Source organism: Coturnix japonica, chromosome 12 (genome assembly GCF_054131305.1).
Source record: "Coturnix japonica strain WE chromosome 12, WE-NBRP24, whole genome shotgun sequence".
Taxonomy (NCBI): Eukaryota; Metazoa; Chordata; class Aves; order Galliformes; family Phasianidae; genus Coturnix; species Coturnix japonica.
In genome coordinates this window covers 14,504,933-14,528,606 of record NC_140674.1, presented here as the reverse complement: position 1 = coordinate 14,528,606, position 23,674 = coordinate 14,504,933, and the positions used below count along the sequence as shown (strand labels likewise).

At 51.7% G+C, this 23,674-nt stretch overlaps 2 protein-coding genes across 4 annotated transcripts; both read right to left on the bottom strand.

Moving 5' to 3' along the window:
- Window positions 1-4: 4 nt before the first annotated feature.
- Window positions 5-13,663, bottom strand: TFRC (transferrin receptor). The gene is made up of 19 exons (XM_015871822.3): window positions 13,601-13,663; window positions 12,381-12,451; window positions 11,043-11,256; window positions 10,204-10,423; window positions 9,893-10,036; window positions 9,153-9,249; window positions 8,664-8,786; window positions 7,913-8,008; window positions 7,603-7,742; window positions 7,157-7,326; window positions 6,789-6,908; window positions 6,115-6,200; window positions 5,893-5,956; window positions 5,456-5,523; window positions 5,068-5,135; window positions 4,582-4,663; window positions 3,662-3,883; window positions 3,057-3,197; window positions 5-2,777 (listed from the first exon to the last, which is right to left on the bottom strand). Exons 2-19 carry the CDS (start codon window positions 12,411-12,413, stop codon window positions 2,535-2,537), a joined length of 2,331 nt encoding a protein of 776 aa, XP_015727308.2. The 5' UTR covers window positions 12,414-12,451; window positions 13,601-13,663; the 3' UTR covers window positions 5-2,534.
- A 6,874-nt stretch (window positions 13,664-20,537) lies between these two features.
- On the bottom strand, window positions 20,538-23,111 carry LOC107318217 (uncharacterized). 3 transcript variants are annotated; one of them, XM_085513086.1, is made up of 9 exons: window positions 22,977-23,111; window positions 22,707-22,828; window positions 22,511-22,620; window positions 22,123-22,325; window positions 21,785-21,974; window positions 21,634-21,671; window positions 21,409-21,536; window positions 21,148-21,196; window positions 20,538-20,694 (listed from the first exon to the last, which is right to left on the bottom strand). In XM_085513086.1, exons 1-8 carry the CDS (start codon window positions 23,039-23,041, stop codon window positions 21,180-21,182), a joined length of 873 nt encoding a protein of 290 aa, XP_085369212.1. In that variant the 5' UTR covers window positions 23,042-23,111; the 3' UTR covers window positions 20,538-20,694; window positions 21,148-21,179. The 3 variants fall into 3 exon arrangements, with proteins under 3 accessions (XP_085369212.1, XP_015727285.2, XP_015727286.2); XM_015871799.3 differs by having other exon boundaries at window positions 21,413-21,536; XM_015871800.3 differs by having other exon boundaries at window positions 21,413-21,536; window positions 22,123-22,313.
- Between the last annotated feature and the right edge of the window lie 563 nt (window positions 23,112-23,674).

The window sequence follows — 23,674 nt, the reverse complement described above, 5'->3', positions numbered from 1 at the left end:
AGTGTTGAATCTTTCAGGAGTTTTATTGAAGCAGACAGCAGGTAACCTCGATACAGACACCAACACCCCACACCAGGTCAGACACCAGCCCTGCCATAGCAGCAGACATGGCTGTGCTGGCTGCTGACCCGCCAGGTTTCATCTTTCTCTGCTGGTTACAAAGCACACGGTTAAGTCTGACATCGAGATGCATGCAAATGCTACAGCAAGGAGTCACAGATAGCAAGCTCTTAAATACCACCTGGAGAAGTGTCACTAGGAAACAGCTACACAGGGCTGTGCATGTGCCTCGGAGACAGCAGGGCAGTTAAGGATGAGTGCTGGGACTCACACAGACCTGGACAGCAGGTTGCCAGGTTCTGATGAATGCAAACAGAGCCCCTCGGTTCACGTGGGCTGAACTCACTGCACAAGCAGTGGGCATCCACACCCCACCTTTGTGGAGGACTCTAAGTCTCTCACCCAACTGCGTGTCCTTCAGGCATCACTGCTATGCCTCAGAGGTAATGCTCTTGATTTTAGTTAGCATGACTTTTAACACTTTCTTTTGCTTTTATATGAAGTACACAGCCAGGTGCTGACTGCCACCTTCCTCCTGGCAATCTGCAGCTGTCAAACACCAAGTGCTCTTTGTAGTAGCACACACACCCAGAGCAGCATCCCGAGCCCTTCAGCCAGCAGTCAGCCCCATCCCTTACATTCACCTTGAGTTCATGAGGTCTTTGCGACCGGTTTGAAGGAAGTTTACGACAGCACAGAACACACAAACTACTGCTAACTACTCTAGCTTTCACTAATATCCCAACCCCAGCCTCGTTACTTGGGGCAAGAAGCAACTTCACAACAGCACAGCTATTAGAACGAGTTCAGCCTACAGAGTTACAGAAGGACAGAAGAGATTGAAGTTTGTATTTGCATCACCACAGGAGAGTGGAAAAAAATAGGACTGCAGGAAGTCGATCCATGTTAGATACTAACCATCAAGCTTTGCAGATGACATTTCATGATAAGCATAAATCAATTATGGGAAACACTGTCCCCGATAATTACGTACACCCATAGTGCAACATATGGAGGTCACTGCCTCCGATATAACACTGTGGTAGGCAAAAACTACCTTGTTCTTTACACATTATGGAAGACACTGCCCCCGATAATGTCAGTTAGGTTTCATGATACATAAGGTACTGGAAGTCTGCAAAAAGCTGCCATTTCCAATGGGGCCCAATGCCCAATCTGAGGGATGAGTTTGTGTGCGGCACAGTGGATGGAGTGAGCGCTGCACAGCGAGCCCTGCTCAGGGTACTATGCCCCTCTATGGAGCAATGCCACCACATGAGCAAAAGGCTGCCAGAAACAGGGGAGAAGAGGGAGTCCTGAGCCCACAGAGCGGCACAAGACACCTCAGGGAGCCAAAATCTCCTAATTTTGAGTTGCTTTTCAGCATTTCAAGAGTCATTTAGAAGCGCAACCCAGAGACTTGCTACCGGGTTTAAAAATAACATTTGAGGGGGGGGTTTGCTTGGATAATTTTAAATGCAAAGTTCCAGTATCATGTTTGATTGTAATAGCAGATGCTGCTTTATTCAAAAACGACAGTATAACTGTCATAATTATGGAAGGCACTGCTTCCGATAATTATCTTCTATAAAAAAAACCCACACACCATTTATAGTGAACGCTGTCACTGATAAATAAATAAACAAATAAATATCTCAGTGTCAAACAAGAGCCATCCTGCAAAATGGCATCAGCCAAACAGAGTTTGGCCAGCAAGAGACTCTGCTTTGCAAAAGGCCCCAGCACAGCAAGGTCTGAAGTGCCAGCCTAGAGCTGGCTCTCAATGATTCTAGTCTATGATTCTAATGCCGCAGGACTCGCAGAGGTGCCAGCTAGGAATACAAAAGGGGGCACGACAGTCTTTGGGTTATCTTTCCTAGGTACTGAGGCCTGCCCTTGTAGCAGCAAGCCTCCAAGATGTCACTGGAGCCCTGCTGCTGAGTAAAGGCAGGCCGGGCACTTCAGAGCTTGCTGATAACTCAGCACTTACAGGCTGCTGTTTTTATTCTTCAACCATAGGTTTGTGCCTGCAGCTCACTGGTCAGAGAAGAGATCCTTACTGTGTTGGAAGAATCCATTCCCTGCCCTGTCACTACATTTAGGAGGCCAACAATAAAAAGATTCTTGATAGACACAGTACCTCCCCACTCCAGGTACTGGTTCAGGATTCCCTTGTGCTGTCAGCTCTCCAGTACACCAGAGAGCAAACCCCACAAGCAGCTGCAGGTGACAAGTTTGGATCGTGGTCAGACAGCAGCCTGATCAGATTTCATCATCATTTTAGTACCTGCTTTAGAATTGCCTCCAATGAATTTGTGTAAGGTGAGATTTAAATGTTACGTTCAACTTTGGTGAGGAAAAGATTTGTTACCAAAAAGAAAAAAACAACAAAAAAAAGCCCTCTACAGAAAAACAACGCCATGCTAGGGAGTGGGTTTCCCTAACCCTGTACCTTAACCAGGTGTTTGCAGTGTCTAGAATTCATTGTCAGTATCCCAGATATCACCTCCCAAGGCATTAGCGGCCCCTTTAATGGTCCACGTTGTCAGGGCCAGCTGCTCCTTCAGTAAGTTCAAATCCACGCTGTTCTTGTTGGTTTTCAACAGCTGCAGATGCTCCACCAGACTCTGCAGGGTGTGGCTGCCTTTGCCAAAGAAGACATGGCGAAAGGGAACATCTTTTGGTGAGAGATATGGTGACAGGAAGTCATACTCCACCTGCAGCAGAGATGCAAACTCAGGGTTATACTCTCACCTCCCAGGTTTTTCTTTCCTTATCTGCCCCCATCACCAGCCCCCAGCCTCCCATCAGCACCAAACCCTTCCCTACAGCAGCTCTGCCAGGGCCACATCCTGACAGCAAGCAAAGAAGTCATGTTAACACTTAGCAAGCAGAAGAAATGCTGATCTGCACAGTGTCTGCAGCTTCCAAGTACGGAGCCCAACCTGGCCAGTGCTCACCTCACAAGGAAAGGCAAACCAGCTGCAGACACCTACCTTCATGATCCTGTCATTCAGGGCTCTGCGGATGACCTTGTTCTCCCTGTCGCTGTTTTCAATGTCTCTTCTCAGTGCATCTGCAGCTCGCTGGAAGTCACCACGGGCAAAAAACAGCCAGTCCAAGGTCAACCCCAGCTCCTGTGAGGGAGGAGCTGTTAGCAAACCTGATTTTCTTCTTTTGCAGCTCTTACCAAGAATTTTTCTTTTTTTTTTTTTTGCCAGTTTAATTAAGTAGCAGAGCAAGTTCCTGGCAGTCTTTTCTGAGGTCACTGAGCACAGCTTATGTCTCTCCCCACCCACAGTTTCTTGTACTGTTGCTGCAGAGGTGCAAACGAGACGCAAAGCTGTGCTGTGCATGACATCCAGGCTAGAAACCATAGCACCCACATCCACTTCCTCTACCACAGCCACATCAGCTACATCTGTCAGCCACAGCTACACTGCCTGTACTGCTGTATAAGGAACATCAACTCAGAGTATATAACACTCGTATCCAGAGGAGGAAGATGTGCACCCAATTGCAGTTAACAGTCCCAGAGTACTGTTACCATGTGGCCCCAGAACAGCTTTCAGGGATTCAGTGCACTCAGCGCCCTTCTCACCTGCACATCCTTAATGTAAGGTAAAAACTTCTCCTGGTATGCCAGTAATTCTTCGCTGTATCTCCCAAAGTCCAGGAAGAGCTCGTGATCGTGGGTCAGCCTGAGAGCTACTTGTCCAGCTACTTCCGCAGCAGCACGCAAAAGAGCATCAAGATTGTTAATCTTCCTCAGGTTCTCCAGTGTGTCATCCTTCGTGCCCAGGAAGCGATACTCCTCATCTTTCTAGAAGAAGGAAGACATTGAAATTAGACAGAAGAGCTTCACCAGCTCAAAGTTATCTCCCAGTACATTCCATCTCTTCATGCCTCTAAGTATTGAGATTTAGGTTGGAAAAACTTCAAAGCACAGGAGAGGGAACAGACCTTCTACATTTAGTCCCTCACAGCTTCCAGCACTAGGCAAGATGCTCTGCTAGTTTGTTAGCCCGTTCCCTCAGATTTCCCTGCAAAGCTGTGAGCAGGCAGACTCCAGCACATATTTTGGTGCATGCTGACAGTACTCTCCAGCCCTTCTGGGCAGAACAACGTTAGATATTTTGGAGGAAGCCTGACACTAGCAAGATCCAAACATTCATGAGCCAAGGAAGCTGTTACCATAAAGGCTCCCAGTTCTACAGACTGGCTAAGGCCATCTTTGCAGCAACAAGCTACAACAGCAGATCTGGACAGAATCCCACCCCAACAGAACACAAGCATCCAAGGTGCTCAAAGATACACTACAGGCCAACCACATTCCAGCAGCAACCTTCAGAACATGTACTGCCATAGCTGCCAGGTTGAGAGGTCACATCTCCTCTCCCAGAGAGGCTCCTACGTGAACACTAGGCTCAGGACAGCACTCTAGGCTTTGCCATCTTGGAGAGTAATACCCCTATAGCACTTGGATTGAATACACCAGGCAGTTAGACAGACAGTACTTACATTGTAGAAACCAAAAGACACCACTGGGATTCCCGAGTATGCCAGGAAAGGGAATGCTGCATTATCCAGGCCAAGAGGAACACTGCAAGAGACAAGTACTGGGTAGTTACCAACTGGTTTAGACATCCCAGAAAAGAAAGCTACATGGCTAAAGGGCTAGAGCTGAAGCACTGAACCAGCTGGGCTACCCTGTCGAGACAAGACAGGTTTTGGCAAGGAGTCCCAGCCAAGTGCCAAGGGCTGCTGGTCACTGCTCTTTGTACAAGGTGGCTCTTGACCTGCAAAGAGGGCGCCTGAACTGCCTACAGGCAGCTTGGGGCAGCACTAAGCAGAGCTACTGCTCTGCTGTTCACACTTGCCTGAACCCACCGCAACAGGTAAAGCCTGCTCCAGACAGTGGCATGACATTCCAGCACAAAGAGCAGAAGTTGTTCAGTTTGTTCTACAGAAATCTGCTTTCCCAAACAGCAGGACAGCAATACTTACACTGCTTTTACCCAGTCCGAGCCAACTCTGTTATAGAGGTTTCCTGAGTTTGATGCTGGATCCTTCACCTGCAGAGAGATGACAGTCACTGCACTTGTTCTGACCTCTGTTTTGGTTGCTGTATCTGCCCCAGAACTTGAATAGCTACACCTGTGTCTTCTTCCACACAAGCACACTCTATGTGCAGGACAGACCTCCCACCAAACAGTGATATTTACTGATTTCACACAGGACACAAACTGCAATTCCCAGAGCCCACCTGACTTCAGACAGAGCCCTCCAGTATATTTTAGCCCCTTCATATGATGCTTCTCCTGAAAAGGTGCCGGCTTTGGTGAGGAAGATAACCTAGCATAGCACTTAATCAGCCCAAGACCTCTCAACTCACCCCCTTCATAATTCTTTCCAGCAGCACATACAGCAAGGGGCTGGCAGAAATCTTGATGTCATTTGCTCCTGCAAAAGAAAAAGGGCATTTGACACACTGATAACTACTAGAACAGCTCAGCCCTGCAACTGAGGAAGATCACTTGACACAGGTGATAATCTATCTATAGCTTGTTGCCAAAGGGTCTTCAAGGCATGGAGGGCAGAACTTATTGCGACCTAGAAGAACAGTCTTCTTCTGGCTCAGGCTGCAGCAACCTCCCCGCTTCAGTACAGCCAATGATAAATGGAGTCATTCCAGCTTACAGCCAAACATCCAACAGCACCCTTGACACAGACAGAGCAGAGTTTCCATTTCTGGAGGCTAATCAATGTCTGTCAAACTATTCTGGTCCCACTTAATTTCAAGGGGAAAAAGAAAGGAGAGCAGCAAATTACCCAGGACTGCAGCATCCAAGTTGATGTAAGTGAAAGCTTTGGCATGCAGCATGGCAGAGTACCCCTAGAACAAAACAAATACTTTAAGACAGCAGTAATAGAATAACACCAGGGCACTTAACTGAAAAAGTAAAATAAAATAAAATCAGTAAAAAAAAAAAAAGTAAAATAAAATCAGAAATGACTGAGCAGTCAAACATAAGTATATCATATAAACTGTACCTCCAGCCATTCAGTAGCACCCACAGCTCCATAGTCTCCTGCACTCCAGCTAGCAAAGATGATGCTTCGCCTTGGTTTGTAGCCCTCTGCAATGAAAGAGATGGAGATGCAGATCAGCACCCAGGGCCTGGGCTGAACAATCACCTGCTACTCGAGCAGAGCTTAAGCATTCTGGCTGCCACAGACAAATATGCACGCTCATGGCAGCAAGTGTCCCCTTTTTCCAGCCCCCCTCCAAATCCTTCGTGCAGCAGAACTGTACAGTGAAGCCATGCTCTCTATATTTCCTCTTTCTTCTTTAGCTGCCTGAGCTCAGAATTAATGCTGGAAACAAGAGCACTTGCAGTAAGTGCCATCATGCAACCCCCATCCCTCCATCTGCTGAACTATTTTTCACCTTCAGGCCTGGCTGCACAACAGACAGCTCAGATCTGAGGTTTGTAGTGCATGCTATACAAGCATATTCTTGCATTCAAGCCACACCAGATACAAGCAGGTGGTCCCTTGGAAACAAGTGCTCACTGCATTGGTTGTCTGTGTTGGACAAGAAACAGCCTTTCAGAACCCTTCCAGACTCCCTATGCATTCTCAAAGGTTCATTTTTTTAACAGGGCTCTCCAATGTTAAAAACATAGAGTTAAGCCAGTATCATGCTTTAGTACACAAGTATTTACCATTTTTCACTATGTCTGAGATCACACGAGCAAGTTCCAACAATATAGCAGTTCCAGTGCCAGCTTTAGCCACTCCTGGGCCCCAGGAGTCTCTCTGGGCTCCAATCACAACGTACCGATCTATAAAGGAGACATCAAGATCTGAGATACAAGCTTCACTTTGCAAACACTGTCTATCAGAGAGGCAGCTTTGAGTTTCTGTGCCAGGAGCTACGTACAGAGCCTAACCTCTGTATGAGGTGCACTGCTTTCATTTAGCCTTTCCCTGCCAGCACAGTTCAGTTTTACTCTTAATCCAGAAAGAAAGGCCTTAGTTCTAACTGATGAAAACTACCCTCCAGCCAGAGCCACAACGTAATTGCTCGTACCTGGTTCTTCAGATCCCTGGATAGCACCAAAGATGTTCAGAATCTTCCTGTCTTTCATGGAATTGTTCACATCTATTTTCACCATTATCTTGCTCTCCTGCTTTGTTGTCACCTTACAGGAATAGATCCCACCTTTCCAATCTTCAGAGCATGAGTCTCCATCCATTTTGCTGAGGAAAGAAACCCCCTTTAAACTCAGTATCCAGCTCTGGCCTCGCTTAGTTATATTACATCAGGATAGCTATGTGATATCATTTACTATCCAGCTATCCCATCTTTAAGCTACAAGATATGGACACAAGCATCACGTTTCCAGCCAGTCCCAGTAAGTGGTTCCTGCGATACACAGCAGAGACCAGCAGGGAGCTCCCTGGGCTCATAATACCTCAACACCATCCTTAACCCCTGCAACAGACACCAGCACAATAGCCAGAAGAAACCATTACCTGAACAACTTGGCTGCTGCACTGCTAGAGATGGTCTGAACAGCAATGTGGGGTAGTCCTGAAGACTCAATTGGTGGAAACTGGGTGTGGTTGAACGAAGGGAAGCCTGGGGTGTAAGGGTCTCCAGTTCCAAGGTGGGCCTGTGAAAAGCAAGAAGTTCCTCAGGTCTCAGAAGAGACCAACTACACAAAGGCACAAAGTGCTGCTTGAGCTAGAAGCCTGCATGCAGAAAGACTGCTACAGTTTGCAGCCCACGGGGGAAAAAATAATTAGTCAGAATAGCAAACAGAAGAGCCAATTGCATACTCACATGGCCAAATGGGATAAGCGTATCTGTTATCCCATACTTGTGTGAATCCACGTACACGAGGACTCCAGCTGCTCCTGCCTCTTTGGCATTTGCAACCTGAAGGGTAGAACAATATTGGCTGCACATCTGCACTTGTGGAAGCGCTTCTCAGCTCTGTGTCCATGACACACACCCAGCAGTCCCACAGGCCAGCCTCTCCACAAGTATCCATCTGAAGAGCAGTTGTGGGACAGGCCTAAAACAGGCTTGCGTACAAAAGGACTTGAATCTTTTATAGACTGCTTGGTATTACTTCCTATGGAGGGAACGTTACAGCAATACACGTGGCAACAGGCTGGGAAGGCAGTGCCAGCTCTTGGTGCAAGTGAAGGCTCAGTAAGGAACCAAGTGAAACACAGCAGCCAGGTTCTGAAGGTACTTGGCTGTAGCAGCAAGGAGACAAAGCTGTTCTGCTTCTAACAGCCCTATTGCTGCACCTGCAATCCCCCCAACTGCCTCCTTCTCCCTGCTTTTCCCAGATGCTTGGCCATCCCAGCCAGGCTGCCAGAGGCTAAGAACACTGGCCCCATAAATGGTAACCAGCTCCTTTCAATCTGTGTCCAGACCTGCACGTGGAAGCTTGGAGAAAACAAGCAAGACCAGACCTGCTGAGCAAGTTTACCTGTGAATTCTAGAAACCTGAACTGAGACAGAGAGGTGTGACTAAAAATCAGACCATGTTTGGCCAGGCTTTGGGGCGCACAGTGCCTACCTTCTCAGCAAGTGTTATTTTTCCAGCTCTGACAATGACTATGCTTCCATTCAGTGAAGCCACTGACTTCTGTATTGTCTCAAAATCTTTTTTCAGTCCATAGTTCAGGTAGACAGGTTTACCCTAGAACAGAAACACTATTATATACACAGCAGGCCTATACTTGTAAGACACTTGAAGCAGCCTACAAAGTTACGGAGCCTGGAACACATCAGTCTGCCATTAACATAAGGCAGTTCAACCTCAGCAATGTAAACTCTGATCACAGGCAACACGCTAGAGCACAATCTCTATCCAAGCTCCTGGGCTGGAAATTTAAACTGTATCTTGCTGAAGGAAGAAAACTGTGTGTGCCCACTCTTTGCCCCCTCCCCACCAGCTCTCTAACCAGGGAGGCCCTTATATAGTGCCTATCTTGAGGCAATCTATTTCAGACATCACCATCTGACAAGCGTGCACAAATCCCATAATTTTCTTGAAGGTACTTACAGAAACAGAGCCACTCTCACTGTAAGCCACGTATGCATCAGGAGTCTCCAAGGTCTCCTCACTCTCACCGACCAAAACAGACACTTTGTTCCTGGTGCTGTTAAGAGTTAGGAGACAGCGTTACACTCTCTCACAAACTAAATATTTAGCTACCTCACATATTTCCATAATTCTTGTAATATTAAGTCAAAGCAAAGCCTGAAACAGGAAGATTCACCCCAGTACTTTCCCAGAATAATTTCTGGGATTGTTCAGATACATCAGTGAAGGTTAAATTCTACAGCAATTAAAATAGCCTGTGTTTCTGCATCTCTTACTGGTTCTTTCAGAAAAGCTGGCCAGCACACTGAATTCCCCTCGCATGAAGGGCAAGAAGCCTTGTGGATGTGAGCTGTCAGCCAACACAATGCCAGCTGATACCCTCCTGAGCCACTGGGAGCCACTGCTTAATTACAGACACTGGAAGTCTGCTTTTCAGCTGTTCTTCCTCAGTGTGCTTTTCCCTCTATTTCTTAACTGTGCTGTAAGAGAAAGCCGTCCCAAGAAAAATACAGAGATCTGCTACTAGTCCCCTTGGATATGAGAAGTCTGGAGAAAGGAGAAGCTATGGTTTGCCAAAATAAGGTCTGCTTTGGAGAGGTGTAATAGGCTCACAGTTTCATCAGAAATTCCATGTTTACTCAGCGCTATGGAGACCCATGCTATGTATATGACAGATCTGCATTTCTTCATTAACATACCTGCCTCTGACTTGCAACTTAATATAGTGTTCATCGTTCCACACTTTATCCAAGAAGAAGCTGTTGAATTGGTCATGAATGTAGGTGGCCATGGTCGTATCTTCAGCCTCACCAGCCTCAAAGGAGCTCACATCTGTCCTTTGCCTGCAGGTAGCAGATACACGGCTTAGGCTACAGCACCAAATTGCACTTCAGCATCCCAACCTACTCACTCAAGTCAGATGGGTCATTTAAAGCCCACATGCCTCCCTGCACCATTAAAACCCTTGTTCCCTCCCATAGCTGTAAGCTACACCTTTTGGAACTGTTACCTCAAACTGTCTACAAGACGCGTGGCTGACAGCCTGTCTGACAACATGGTTCTGAGTTGAGGCCAGTAGATGACAGGTGGTCCTTGAATCTCTTCTTCTGCAGTTTCGCCATCCACTAAGTAAGATGCAGTAGGAGTTATCTCACAACTGCCGCTCCCATCTTGACACCTGGCAGCCAGCTGCATTCGTCCACGATAACTCAAGTAGCCAATGAGAAACCCTACAAAGAGAATACATATTCCTTAGAGGGTCAGAAAGACAACTATACCAGCTCCACGCCACACAAATGCACTCACAGCAACTTGACAGTTGAGATGCATCTCTGTTCTCACACCATTTTTAACAAGCTGGCATACCCAGGGACACACAGGAATAGCATCCTGACATTTTGCTTGAGTTGGCACATTTTAAAGCACAATGCAGATGTGATCTTGCGTTTGGCAGAGTCCCCTCAGCACCACTCAGAGGGAAGAATGTTTACTTTAGGTTGGCAGCAGAGTTGAAACCTTTTGAGAGATCAGTATCAAGCACCTCTTATATTCATCCACATGCCTAGAGGAGCACTTAGAGCATATCAAGGGAAAACCAGAACCCTTGCCACAGCCACCCATTTTAATTCAGTTAAGTCACAGTCTCACTGTCAAGCTTCACACTTCTTTGTCTCAATTCTATATTGCAAGTTTGAGCTAGGCATTCTAAAGAGACGGTGAGAAGAAGCTGCAGCCTGGATTGAGGTGCTTTAATCACCTCGTGAAACACCACAAATTCTAATACTAATGGCCTTGGAGGGGTGCAGTACTACAGTCCACTGCTCACAGTTGCTTCCCACCCTTCCTTACCAATCAAAAGGAGGAGAAGAGCTGCAATAACTAGGAAGCAGAGCCTCTTGCCACTTCTCTGTGGCTGAGCCATACTGGCATGCATGTGCTCAGGCCTTTCCACATCCCCTCCTTCCTCATCATCAGCAGACAGCTTCATCTCCACGTGGCTGTTGTCTCCATCTGTTTGCCGGGCAATGCTGAAACGTGTGTACGACATTGGCTCGACGCTGAACTGTTAAAAGACAGAGACACCGTGGAAGGGAGTTTGCTACACCAGCCTATAGGCAGCAGCACTTGAACTAAATCCAGGTCTCCCACCTGAAATGACACTAGCACAGCCCCAGCACTGGCTGTCAGTAAGTCGCACTGGCTGCTCTGAACAGACACAACCAGACTAACATCCATACAGCGTCTGACTCTAGCTTGGACTCTATTACAGATACAACATAGAAAATAGCACTGACATTTCCCATGTGACCCCACAGCAATGGCTGGCAGAATCTCCTGGTCTTAATCAGCATTGCATTGCTCTGACCTGAAAACGTGCAGCTTGCACAGAATGGAACTTTGATCTGAACAGAAGAAAAGAAAGACAACCCCTCCACAGCTGTGCCTTTGAGCCACATTCACTTTGACACAAGTAGTTTCATCCTGCGTCTACATAACCTTACATTAAACTGCCCCAAGCAATTCTTAAATTAGACTTCTGATGAATATTATAAGGGAGCTACGCTGAAAAGAGATACCCATGGGAATCATAGAATGGCTTGGGTTGGAAGGGACCTTGAAGACCGTCTAGTTCTAACCCCCTCCTGCCTTGTGGAGCTCTGTTGGCTCACATCAATCTTCTCATCCTCCAGAACCCCCAAGTCCTTCTCTGCAGGGCCACTCTCAACTTCTTCTCCCAGTCTGTACACACATCTAGGACTGCACCTTGTGCTTGGACCTGATGACTCTCATTAGGTTCTCACAGGCCCACTTTTTGAGCTTGTCCAGGTCCCTGAGGTCCCATGTCACAAAGTCTGAACTTAAAGTAGAACTTACCTCCCCCTCCCTGCTCTACCCGCCCCCCAAAGTAACGGAACACAAGCTGGTTGTCCTGACAGGCATATGATCAGCTTCCTCAGCTGCACTTCCCCCTGGGACACTGTTCAAAGCTCACCCCCCTTGCTTATCTCTTTTTTCAGCTTCCTGAAAGACCCAAGACACCACAGCAGTTACTGATAACCCCACCATACCAAGCAGCTTGCACCACCTTATCACAGCCAGTTAGCTACAGGGAAGCTCACAACCCACACAGGAGCACCTAACACCACCCCATCTCTTGATAAACAGCACAGGGGTGTCACGACTTACCAAGTTAGACAGCGCTGCTCTGGCATGATCCATTGCCTTCCAGAAGGATACCCACCAACTTGACCGAAGGCCTAGAAATTCAGAGCACAACAAATCAATTCTGGCTGTTCTCCTGCCACCACAAAAGACGCCCAAGATCAAAGTCAATAGTGGAATGCACGTGCATGCTTCTATCTAAGTCACAGCGCTGATTAACCGACGACAAACTTGACCATTAACCCTGAATGCAACCAGCAAGTTCATGTATTCTCAATAACTCTTCATGGAACCTCAATGGCGGTAGGTAGCGCAGCTCAAAAGCCAAGGGTCTTGTCTATTGCAGGACCACCTCTGCTTAGGAAGGGGTGACAGGAGGTGGTGACAACAGGCACCACTCACCTCAGTCTATCAGGATCCGGCTCAATGGCAGATGGAGATGAGCATCTAACTGGTAGCCAGGGGTGGCACAGCACCCTACACCAAAGCAGCACTAGTTCCCAACCCCATAGCAGCACTTCCAATAGGAAGGTATCTCTGGAAGGTATCTCCTATGCGATTGGGTTCTTTCCAGTGTTATAAAGGCAACCTTTGCTTTGACCGGCCAACAACAGCCACCCAAAGCAGCGGTCACTTTCACAGCCTGGATTTCAAACAAATGCTCAATGCTGCAACCTGAACTGCTTCGGCTCGTCTCCCTCGGTGCTTCAGCACTCCTCCCTCGGACTGCTGCGGGAAGGAGCACCGTGCGGTACCGACTGGACAGCGTGGGTCGGAACCACCCGGCTCATGTTATGTCCTGAAGCACCGCACTGAGAAGCGACTGTGAGCTGATCCCTACGGGCAGGGCATTGAATAGTAGGTATAGCAGATCCGCAGGTATAAAGCAGATTACCTTCACACCTGCGAGCTGTGCAACAAGCTGGTTGCTTGGGGCGGAGAAAATCAAAGGTTAATAATAACCAGGCCTCGTTTCACCCTTTGCTTAGAGCCGAGCAGCTGCTATGGGCTGTAAGGACAGCCAGAGGGCCGGACTGCAGCAGGACGAGCATCCCGATAGGCCGCGTGCCCATAGGCCGCATGCACGGCGCCCCGCGGGCACCTCAAGGTCAGAGCAGCCGCGTGCGATGAATGAGCGCGGCCCCCGCCCCCAGCAGGACAACCCCCCTCAGCCCCACACCTGAGCGCGGATCACCCCTCCCTCCTTCCCCTCCTTCCCGGCCCGGCCCGGCCCGCTCTCTCACCCGCCCTCCGCTCCGCTCCGCTCCTCAGCCGCCCCCTCCTCTCGCCGCTCAGCGGCACCGACTGCCGCTCACTGCGCCGTGCGCCACGATCACCCTGCACGCCCCGCCCCCTCCGTCCCCTGCCCTTCTCTGATTGGCTCTGAGACCGCGCAGCCGCTGTCACTCCGCGCCGTGTGGGTGCTGGGGGGGGGGGGGGTGTATGTGCTCTGCAGCCTGCCCCCATTACAGCCCCCATCACAGCCCCCATCACAGCCCCCATCACAGCCCCCATCACAGCCCCCATCGCAGCCCCCATTACAGCCCCCATCACAGCCCCCATCGCAGCCCCCATCACAGCCCCCATCGCAGCCCCCATCGCAGCCCCCATCGCAGCCCCCATCACAGCCCCCATCACAGCCCCATCGCAGCCCTGGTCTCTCACACGGCAGCAGAATCATGTGGTTCCTTAAACTGGGAAGCTTTAAGAAGCACAGCATGGCAGCATAAAGGTGAAAGCAGTAAATGGTGTGTGGAGGGTATTTATGAAAGCTATAAAGCCCTGGGTGAGCCTATAGCAGCTGGCTGTGCAGTGCCACCGGGTGATGAAGGCAATAACTAAGATCTGCAGCAAACAAAGGCGCTGCAAACACAAACAGAGCGCTCAGGAAAGCACAGCCTGGGGAAGGAGACACACAGCGCCCTGCAGCAGTGGGGTCATGGTGTCCCCATGGGGCACTGAGGGTCCCCCCATCACAAAGCCTGCCTATAGTCACAGGAGGCCCCACAGCCTCCTCTCCATGCTCCACACTGAGTGAAGGTCACAGCTCCCAGCTGCTGCCATTGAGCTCGGTCCATCACTCAGAGCAGTGCCAGCTCCAAGGTTGTGGTGTGCACGTGCTCTGCTCGATGTTCCCTTCCTCGTTAAAGCTGGTAGGGATGGATTATTGCCTCCAATCCGCTCCTGCGAAAGAAAGATGGGAGAGGAAAGTTGGTCCTTTGGCGGAACACATGATTGCAAAGAGGATTATGTTGTTTCGTGGAAAGAAATACATTCCTGTGCTGATAAAGGGGGGGGATTAGCCAGGTCAGAATGCGATGCGGCCTCCTGTATATCAGCAGCTGGGAGCACTGGTGGGATGTGGCAGGGAGCAGCTGTGGCCCCAGCTCTGGCTCTGAGGCTCAGGCTGTTGGCAGAGCTGTGTGCTGCAGCGGGCATTGCCCTCCTTGGTGCCCATCTACCTGGGCAGCCAGCAGTGTGGGAGGGTGCAGAAAGAGGATGGATGGTCAGTGCTACCATGGGAATGGGTCAGCAGTTGGACTGAACGGTCATTTCCAACCCTAATGATGCTGTGATTGCACGAAGGTTTGCTGAGAAGTTGCTTTCCTTCTGCTTTGTTCCAGGCAGGCCTATGTGCAGCCCACTAAAACCACGCGAGCTCTCAGTTCCCTATTTGTAAAACCTAAAACAGGGCTTTCCAGTCCATTCCCTGGCAGTGGCTGCTCCATTCAGCACTCAGTACATTGCACATACACCAACACAGCTCTGGGAGATCTCAGAGGAGCGATGCTGAAAAGCAGCCCCAGATTTCTGCCTCTCCATCAGCTGCTGTCTCTGTTTCAGAGCCATTGCCATGTGCTGTGCTGTGCCAGCCCCAGCTCTCCATAACACATGCTCACCACAGGTGTTTTCTGTTCCCTCTCACAGTATCTCAGGGTGTGTGCCCAGCAGTTCCCCATTTCCTCACCTGTTGGGAAAAGAAAATAACTCTTCAGAAACAGATGTTTTTGCACCACAGCTTGTGTTGGCGGTGAACTACCCCAAAATGTTGTGTTCTTCAAATGCAATGTGGTGCTTGACAGCAGTTTAACCCCTTTTACACTGCGTTTGCTGCAGGCTGGAAGCCCTGGTGCCAGCTTCTATCAAGGCTTTCCTCCTCATGGCTACTTGCCCCTGGTGTTTCTAGATCATGGAATCACAGCATGGTTAGGCTGGAAAGGACTTTAAAGCCCACCTGGTCCCAACACTCTGCTGTGGGCTGGCTGCTTCCCACCAGCTTAGTTTGCCCATGGCCCATCCAACCTGGCCTTGGGCACTTCCAGGGATGGGGCACCCACAGCTCTCTGGGCTGCAGTGCCCTCAGACGTCTGTTTTTGTGTTCTCTGAGCTCATGAGGGGCTCGTGGGTCCCCTGACTTGGGCTCAAGTGACTCCCTGGTCCTTCATTCATCAACCCCCTGCTGTGACTGTGTCCCTCATGTTGGAACATGAGACCAAACAGAGCAAGAATACAGTTTCACTTCTGTTTTATGGGGCGGCTGACACTTGTGTGACCAGCAGCACTTTGTAAGTTTTGATGATGTGAGTTAAAAACAGAGGGAAAACAGAACCCCCAGAGATAAACAGCAAAGGAAAACAGGCAGGAAAAGACGCTGGAGGGAGTGGAGGCATGGCAGGTAGCACTGTGTCTTGCCTTTGAGATAACCCTTGTCCTTGTGTCCTTCCCCGGGAAGCACCTGGGTCTGGCCTGGCTCCTTGTCCTCATCTGGCCTGAGATGCTGCAGAGATGAGGGGAGGCTCTGGCCAAGGACGCTATATATGGGACTCACAGAAACATACAGACCCCAACTCAGGGACCTCTATCTTCCCACAAGACCCCAAGCCCTCCAGGAGCTGCACCAGGAGGGAAGCAGGGATGGAGGTGCTTGCCACTGCTGTACTTCTTGCTGGAGGCTAACACAGAGGGTCAGGGGAGAGCAGCACTAGGACAGATCTCCAGTGTGCATGGGGCAGATACTGCTTTCACCAACAGACAGCACTCAGCAGGCAGCAGAGCTGGCAAGAGATGGAGCAGGAGCCGTTGGCAACCCAGATCCCTCAATGCTATGGGGTCAGTGTGGTTACAGTCCCACTATCTGTGGAGCTGCACCTGGCCCCCATAGCAGCTCAGCCCAGTGATCCTGGCTGCACTTATCTACTGCTTGGGAGTGCCTGAGCCAGGCAGCCGCAGGGGGCTGAGGGGCTGGGGACAGGCACACAAACAAGCTCAGGATGCGAGCACAATAGGCACAGAAGCAGGGGGACACATCAAAGCAGCTCAGCTCTCAAGTTCTGTGCGTTTATCGCACCCCCGCTGCTCTGGGGGCTGGAGGTGGGAAGCAAAAAGGGAAAAGGCAACGTGAAGAAGGCAGGCATGGGGCTGGGACGCAGCCCAGAGGGTCCTGGGCCCCACATCACGGGATCCTCACGAGTTCCCTCTGCTCCTCTATGTTCTGTTCCTCGCTGATCTGCATCTCAAGTGCAAAACACTGCCCCTCTCTTTCCCTATTCTCTGAGCAGGCATCTCAGACACCTTCCCAAAGCTCTTTCTTTTCCCAAGCATTTCCCCTCAATCAGCTGTTTTCTGAATCCAGGAGCCTTTGGAATTTTTCTCTGCAGACTCTGTGGTTGGAGCCTCTCCAAACCAGGGATGCCACCTAGCATCTGTAGTGCTTCCATGAAGCAACCCACGTGGTGGTAGAGTGTGGGACATGCCGATGGGTCACCCGCAGCAGCCAGCTCCCACCTGCCCATATCTCTCTATAGGTAGGGGCAAAAGTCCCTCTCTGCTCACACTAAAAAGGCCATGGAAGAGGCTGGAAAAGCTGGGACTTTCCCCCTGGTTTGCTCTGTGTTGCACACTGCGCTGTGTTGTGATAAGCAGCAGCCAGAGCTGCTTGGTGAGAACCACCCTCCCAGATAAGGGAGCGTGTTGCACTTCAGATTAGACTTGACCACTTGTATCTGTGGTATGGGGTTTTGAAATGAATTTCTTGGCAGTAGAAGACTCCAAATTGGGGAAATAAAAACAACAAAAGAGAAGGCAGCACCTTGCCAGGCTCTGCAGGGGAAACCTGTCCCCAGGGGCAGAGTAACAGCTCTGCACCCGGAGCTGCTGCAGCCAGCATGAAGCTGGGCCAGGCTGCTGCCTTTCCTGCAGCTCCGTGATGGCAGCTTTTTGGCCCCGGTGCTTTTCCTGCTGTTGAAGCCATTGTCAGGGTAATTAACCGAGCAGGTGCGGGCAGCCCTTCCCAACCCGAGGTTTTGCTTTGTGCCGTGAGCCCCCTGGAAAGCCCCGTTGCAGGCAGATTAATCTCTCTGAGCAATATCTGAAAGCAAAGGGGGCTTTAATTGGGGTGGGATTAGCAGGGAGAGGAGGATTTCTCTGCCTTCTTGCTAATTGCTTCTTATTGGCAGCTGTAAAACCCGCCCTGGCTGGCAGGCTGCCTGCTGTGGTGTGGCTGAGCAATAGTGCTCAGTGCAGGTTTGTTGCAGGTATATCTGTGGTTTCCTTTGCAACAACGTGGTGCCTCCAAGCAGGGGGTCCTGCAAAGGTGTCTCTTTCCCTGGGTGCACGAAGCACCTCAATTGGGCTGGAGAATGGGGGCACGATGCTGGGAAATGAGATAACAGCCTGGCTGCCCTGCCAATGTGCTGACCTGGTGTGTGCTGTTCTGCCCTGCCACAGCTTCACACTGTGTCACCAGCCCCATGCACATCCCTGCCCTGTGTGCTCCTCTGGGAATGAACACGCAGCAGGGCCAGGGGGCTGCTTGGTAGAAAGCTGACTTCTCAGGGGGAAAAAAAAAATTGTGTTTTTTGTTTCAATGTAACAGCTAAAAAAACTTGTGAAGGCGATGGAAAAAACCGCTGCCTGTTTTCCCAATGACCAGAGCTGTCCGCTATTTGTTTCAGCCTCCTGAGGTTTAGTCATAGAGGTCATAGCCATAGAGAAGTGGTCAGCAGGGACCAATCCTTCAGCTCCGCTCAGTCTCAGGAATGGCCTTGGGGCTGTTGTGTGGGTGAAGGCACCTCCCAACCTCTTTCCTCCCCTGCAGCCAGCACTTGTGGGTTTTACTGGGTGTGATCGCCTTCAGACAGTGCCCAGCTTTGCCTGTGCACGTCCCTGCTGCTCAGGGCAGCTGCTTTATTAATTACGCTGTGATGCCAAATGAGCGTGTGCTGATGCTCATGCAGAGTCACGATGCCCACGTTGTGCACGTGCCGTGACAACGTCAGGGCTGGGTGTGAGCTCCCCATTGCTGACCCCCGGATGGGGTGGGATGGGCAGAAGCAGCTCTGCCCTTTCCCAAACACGCTGTGTGTGTGCTGGCTCTGGGGGAGAATATTTGCGGGGATGATGTGTGCCTTTCTACAAGCCTCAGCGTTTCCACCTGCGAGCTCCTAAACAGGAGACAGACGGGTAAGAAAATAAACTCTCGACCAAAAAAAATGCCCGGAGCCCATGCTTCTACCTCGTCCTTCTCAAAATGCAAACATCAGCAGTGACACGTGATGCTTTAGGTGGCCACCAGAGGAAAAAAAGCCCCTCTGTTTTCCAACAAGGCGCCTTTCTTCATGGCTGCTTTGCAGGAACCCGCTGGCTCTGCTAGGAGTGAGGAGGAAGCAGAGCTCCGGTGTGTTTGTTGGCTGCAGTGCTTCCTCTGGACCCCCACACCGGGCCCCTTTGAAGGTGACAAAGCCCATGTTAAGCAGAGCGCAGCCCCGCTGGATGTTGGTGTTCTGGGAGGAAAAGCAGACAGAGAGGAGCCCGGAGCTGCTGGGCTGATGATGGAGGCAGAGAGGTTATCGGGTGCCCCATCTGTGGGGCTGGGTTCGAAAGGGAAGGGGCGGCTGGAGCCATCAAAGCTGCTCTGATGGCCTCTGTCCAGCTGGAGAACGGCTCCATCCAGCCCCTGCTCTGCTTCTTATAGGCACAGCGGGCTGCCTTGCCTCCCACCATCCTCCTCTCCCAGCTGGAGATGGTGAAGTAGCAGCTCAATGTGTGCTGTGTGCTGGGGACAGTGGGACACTGGTTCTGGTTCTGGCCCTCTGGGCACTGCTTTGGGAAGCATGATTGAGGCCCTGGTGGGGGTGATAACCAGCCTGGGGTGCACTGCCTTGGGACACACCTATCCCAGCTCTCTGTAGCACGTACATGTTGTATAAGAACCTATATATTATATAAAATCACATATACACACACCTATATGGATATGTGTAGCTTTCCTGCTACCATACATCCAGTTTGATGCTGGAAGCAGCTTTGGGGAGACACCACTGAGCGGGTGAGGGGTTCACTCATTCCATGACTTCATTCATTCTACTGGAGCAGAGCGATCCATCTTACTAGTGTGGGAACTGAGGCACGGGAGCCCTGTGGGTTTGCAGGGCATCAGGTTTTGTGTGCGCAGGGACTGCTCCCCACTGCAAAGCAGAGATGTGAAGTGGGGGTCTGCAGCTCTGCCAGGGGTCCCCACCTCTTGCTCCCTCCAGCCTTATCTCCCGGGGATGTCTCCTCCCGCCCTGCCTGCTGCCTTCCATGGGCAATCAGGGAGCTGCATGCACCCTTATCTGCAGCCACCCATGGGCAGGGCTCTAAGGGCACTATCAGTGGTGTGGCTCAGGCCCTGAGGCCCCCATCCATCTGCACTGAGGCTGGGTATGGGGGCACCCTGACCATTGCACATTGATGCCGTGACCGTTGCATGGTGATGCTTTAGGACTCAGGACCCCTTGCATCCTTCAACCCCACTGCAGCACACGCTCACCGTTGCAATGCCACCTTTGCAGGTGTTCAGGTGTCGCACTGCAAAGCAGACGGTGCAGCGTTTATGCTCCTCAGGATCCAGCCCCCATCCTGCCCCAGCCTTCCTCTCCCGGTGGTTTCCTCCCAGCACCCTGGGAAAGCCTTTCCTGTCCCTTTCTCAGTGCTGCAGTGGCTGTGCTTTATTTGTTTATCTTGAGCTTTGTCCACCCTCATGCTTCCAGTGCTCCGTGGGGTGCTGCCGGGATGGCGGCGGGGCTGAGTGGGGACACTGCCCTGAACCCAAAGCCATTGGGAGGAGAGGGGGGCAGTGGTGCAGTGCGGGTGTCACTGTCCCCAGATGCACAGTGCAGCTCACGGCCCCAGGCAGAAAAGTGCATGGAGGGAAATGTTTATTGCCTGTTTGTCCAAATGGACCACAGCGTGAACACTGGGGTGAGGGAGGTGTCTTCCCATGTGTGCCAGCTGCTCTTGGTATCCGGGATGGTTGTCACTCCTTGGTGTCCTGGCTACCCAAGCATGGCAATGGGCTCTGGGAGGGAGAGGAGGGCAAGGAGAGAGGAAGGACCTGGGAGCCAGGGCCTGCTCCATCCGCAGCCCAGGGAGACAGAGGTGGGTGGAAAACCACCCCAGGCAAATATTTCCATTTCCAGAGCTTTTCCAAGTATTGGGGAATGCTGACCCAACAGCTGCGTGGGCAACATTGGCATGGCAAGAGAGGGCTTTGGTGAGCTTGTTTAGGCAGGTTTTCAAGGGCCAAATGGTTTTGTTTAAGGAAAAATGCTAACCCGCCAGACAGAGCCCTGCCAGCACTGCTGGTGGCTCCTCAGAGCACATCATCCATGGGGCTGAGACTTCCTGAGCTTTCGGGTACTGAGGAGCAGTGGGTTGAATGGTTCTGTCTGGGAGCTCCCTTTTCCTTCTGTACAGAAGGGTATTTTGGCAGACAGGGGGATCCTGCCTGCACCAGGAGATGGATGCTCACCTGCCTTCAGCTTCTGCTCATCCTCCTGGCCTTCACCTGTGACAGCAGCCTGCAAGGAGAGGGGTGGCTGTGGGGATGAGTGAGTGACCCTGGGGCCACCACACAGGGGTGGGGGCAGGAACAAGAGGAGAAGCCCCCAGCTGCCTCATCCCATTGCATCCTCCTCTCCGAGGCTGGGCCAGATGTGCACATGGCATCTCAGGCACACTGCATCCTGCTGGCTCAGCTGGTGCAGGCTGCTGGCTGTGGGAGGTGACTGACCTACCTCGTGGCTCTCCTCCTCTTGGGACATCGCTGCATCCATCTGGGATGATGTCCACACTGCCAGCATCGAGCAGTTCTGGGATGGTGATGAGCTCGTGCAGGAGTTGGTGGTGATGGTCTCAGTACTGATGGTGTGGGTCAGAAGCAGCCGGGCACAGTGGGACAGGGACAGTCCCATCAATGCCAGGCAGGTTGGGGCATCACACTGGGCACCACACTCACCTTGACTTCCATAGGGCACAGCATAGGCAGGTGTGAGCCTGGGGGTACAGAGTGGCACGGTGTGACCCTCGGGATGGGGACAGAGGGGGGCTCAGTGCAGGCGGCGTCACTGAGAGGGGATGGAGGGGGGTGATGTGGGCAGTGTGGGTACCTCCTTGCGCTCAGGTGCTTGCACAGTGGGATTGAGCCATGTGGAGCACTGATGCGTCATGGTGCCATCTGCTGCTCTGGTGCCCTGTGGCCGTACCCGCTGCCTCGGTTTGTTCTGTGCTCGGGTGCCCCATAGGGACCAGAGCATGATGGGGTTCAGGTAGAGGATAGTGAAGAGGGTGACTGTGATTCTACAGGGTGAGTCAGGGACAAACAGCCACAAGCATTGAGAATATGCACAGCAAAGGGAACAGGCTCCAGCATGCACAGCCCACATGGCACCACAGGGTACATGACAGCATGTCAGGGCAGGGCTCTGCCTCCTGGCACCAAGGATACACATCGATCTTCTGCATGGTGATGGGCTGCAGGGGGCACAGCAGTGGGAGGAGGATGCAGGACAGCTGCACTGCCATGGATTGGGACGTGGCGACTGTCAGCAGGAGGTGGACGCAGCGGTAATAGGAGATGGTGGGACGATGCCACGGGCAACGCTGGGACCTGATGTACTTCCTCGGTGCCTGGCAATGCTGGCAGAAGTACTGCAATAGAGCGGTGCTGGCAGCAGGGGCACTGCACTGGGACCAGCGACACCCATGGTCTCGCTGCCCCCTCTGCACAGCACTGCACACTTGGGTGTGCACATGAAGGGTGTAGGGTGTAGGGATAGGGGATACAATCCGTGGGGCTGCGATGTGCTGGAGGTGTCCAGCACTGTGTCCCTTACCCTCCTGCAGCTATCACAGCAGGCAGAAAGAATTTGCTGCCAGCAGGAATGGTGGCAGTGCTGCTGCTTCACTGTGCTGCTCCGCTTCAGTGCGTCCCTCTGGGTCCTTCCTGCAGGTGACACAACAGGGACCCCGTTCCCTACAGACCTGGCGCCATCCCCTGCTGTCCCACCCCCCTGTATCCGCACATCCCACCTGCCTGGAGGAACTCCAGGTTGGAGAAGCTGAATGCCAGCAGGCTGGTGGCAGCCTGGATCAGGAGGATGGTTGTGAGGAAGGGGCCCAGCGGCAAGCTGTGCAGGGCCAGCCAGCTGTACCTGCAGGATGGAATGGGGCACGGAGCTGTGGTCGGAGAGCAGGGTGAGCATAGAGCTGATGCTCAGCTCCAGCGTCCCTGAGATGCTGGTGGAAAAGGGCAGCTCTGTCACCCCATGTTGCTAAGGGTGCTACTGTGGAGTGGCTTACGGGTACGAGACCAGCAGGTGCAGGACCAGGAGGATGCTGAAAGGAAAGGAATCAAAAAGCTCCATGGTGTGCAGAGCTGCTGCAGGACCCTCACAGGCTGGACCGCATCCCCTTCCCTGGCAGCTGTGGCACAACAATCTGAGTTCCACTCCTATAGCAACTACTGCATCCCCACTACTCCCCATGGCAACTGCAGCTTCTTGTTCCCAGAGCGCTGAGGACTCTCTTGGGGTGTGAGTGCCACTCTGAACTTTGCAGGAGTCCACAGGAGCTCATTTTCCTTGGGGTGCTGTGAGGGCACCAGCAGTGTGATCATACCCACTGCTCAGCTGGGTGCTACAGTCCATTCAGGGCAGGGACACGCTGAATCCCAATTCCCAGCTCAGAGTTCTCCCTCCCCCAGGTCAGAGCTTTGTCAGTGAAGCTGGTGCTGGTACCAGCCCTGCCCTCTAGCGTCATGGTGCCTGGCTAACTGCTGGGAGCTGAGTCCTTGCAACCTTCTCACCTGCTGTCTTGTGCCAGGCCACAGGAGTGCCAGGAAGGACAGACAGACACTCAGCCATGTGCCAGGCTTCCCGTGGCCTAGCAGGCAGAGTGGTACCAGGGTGGCAGGCAGTGCTACACCAGGTCTTGCCCCACTCATCCTGTACCCCAGCAGGAGGACACATGGGGACCAGGGCACCCAGGCACCACGGGGT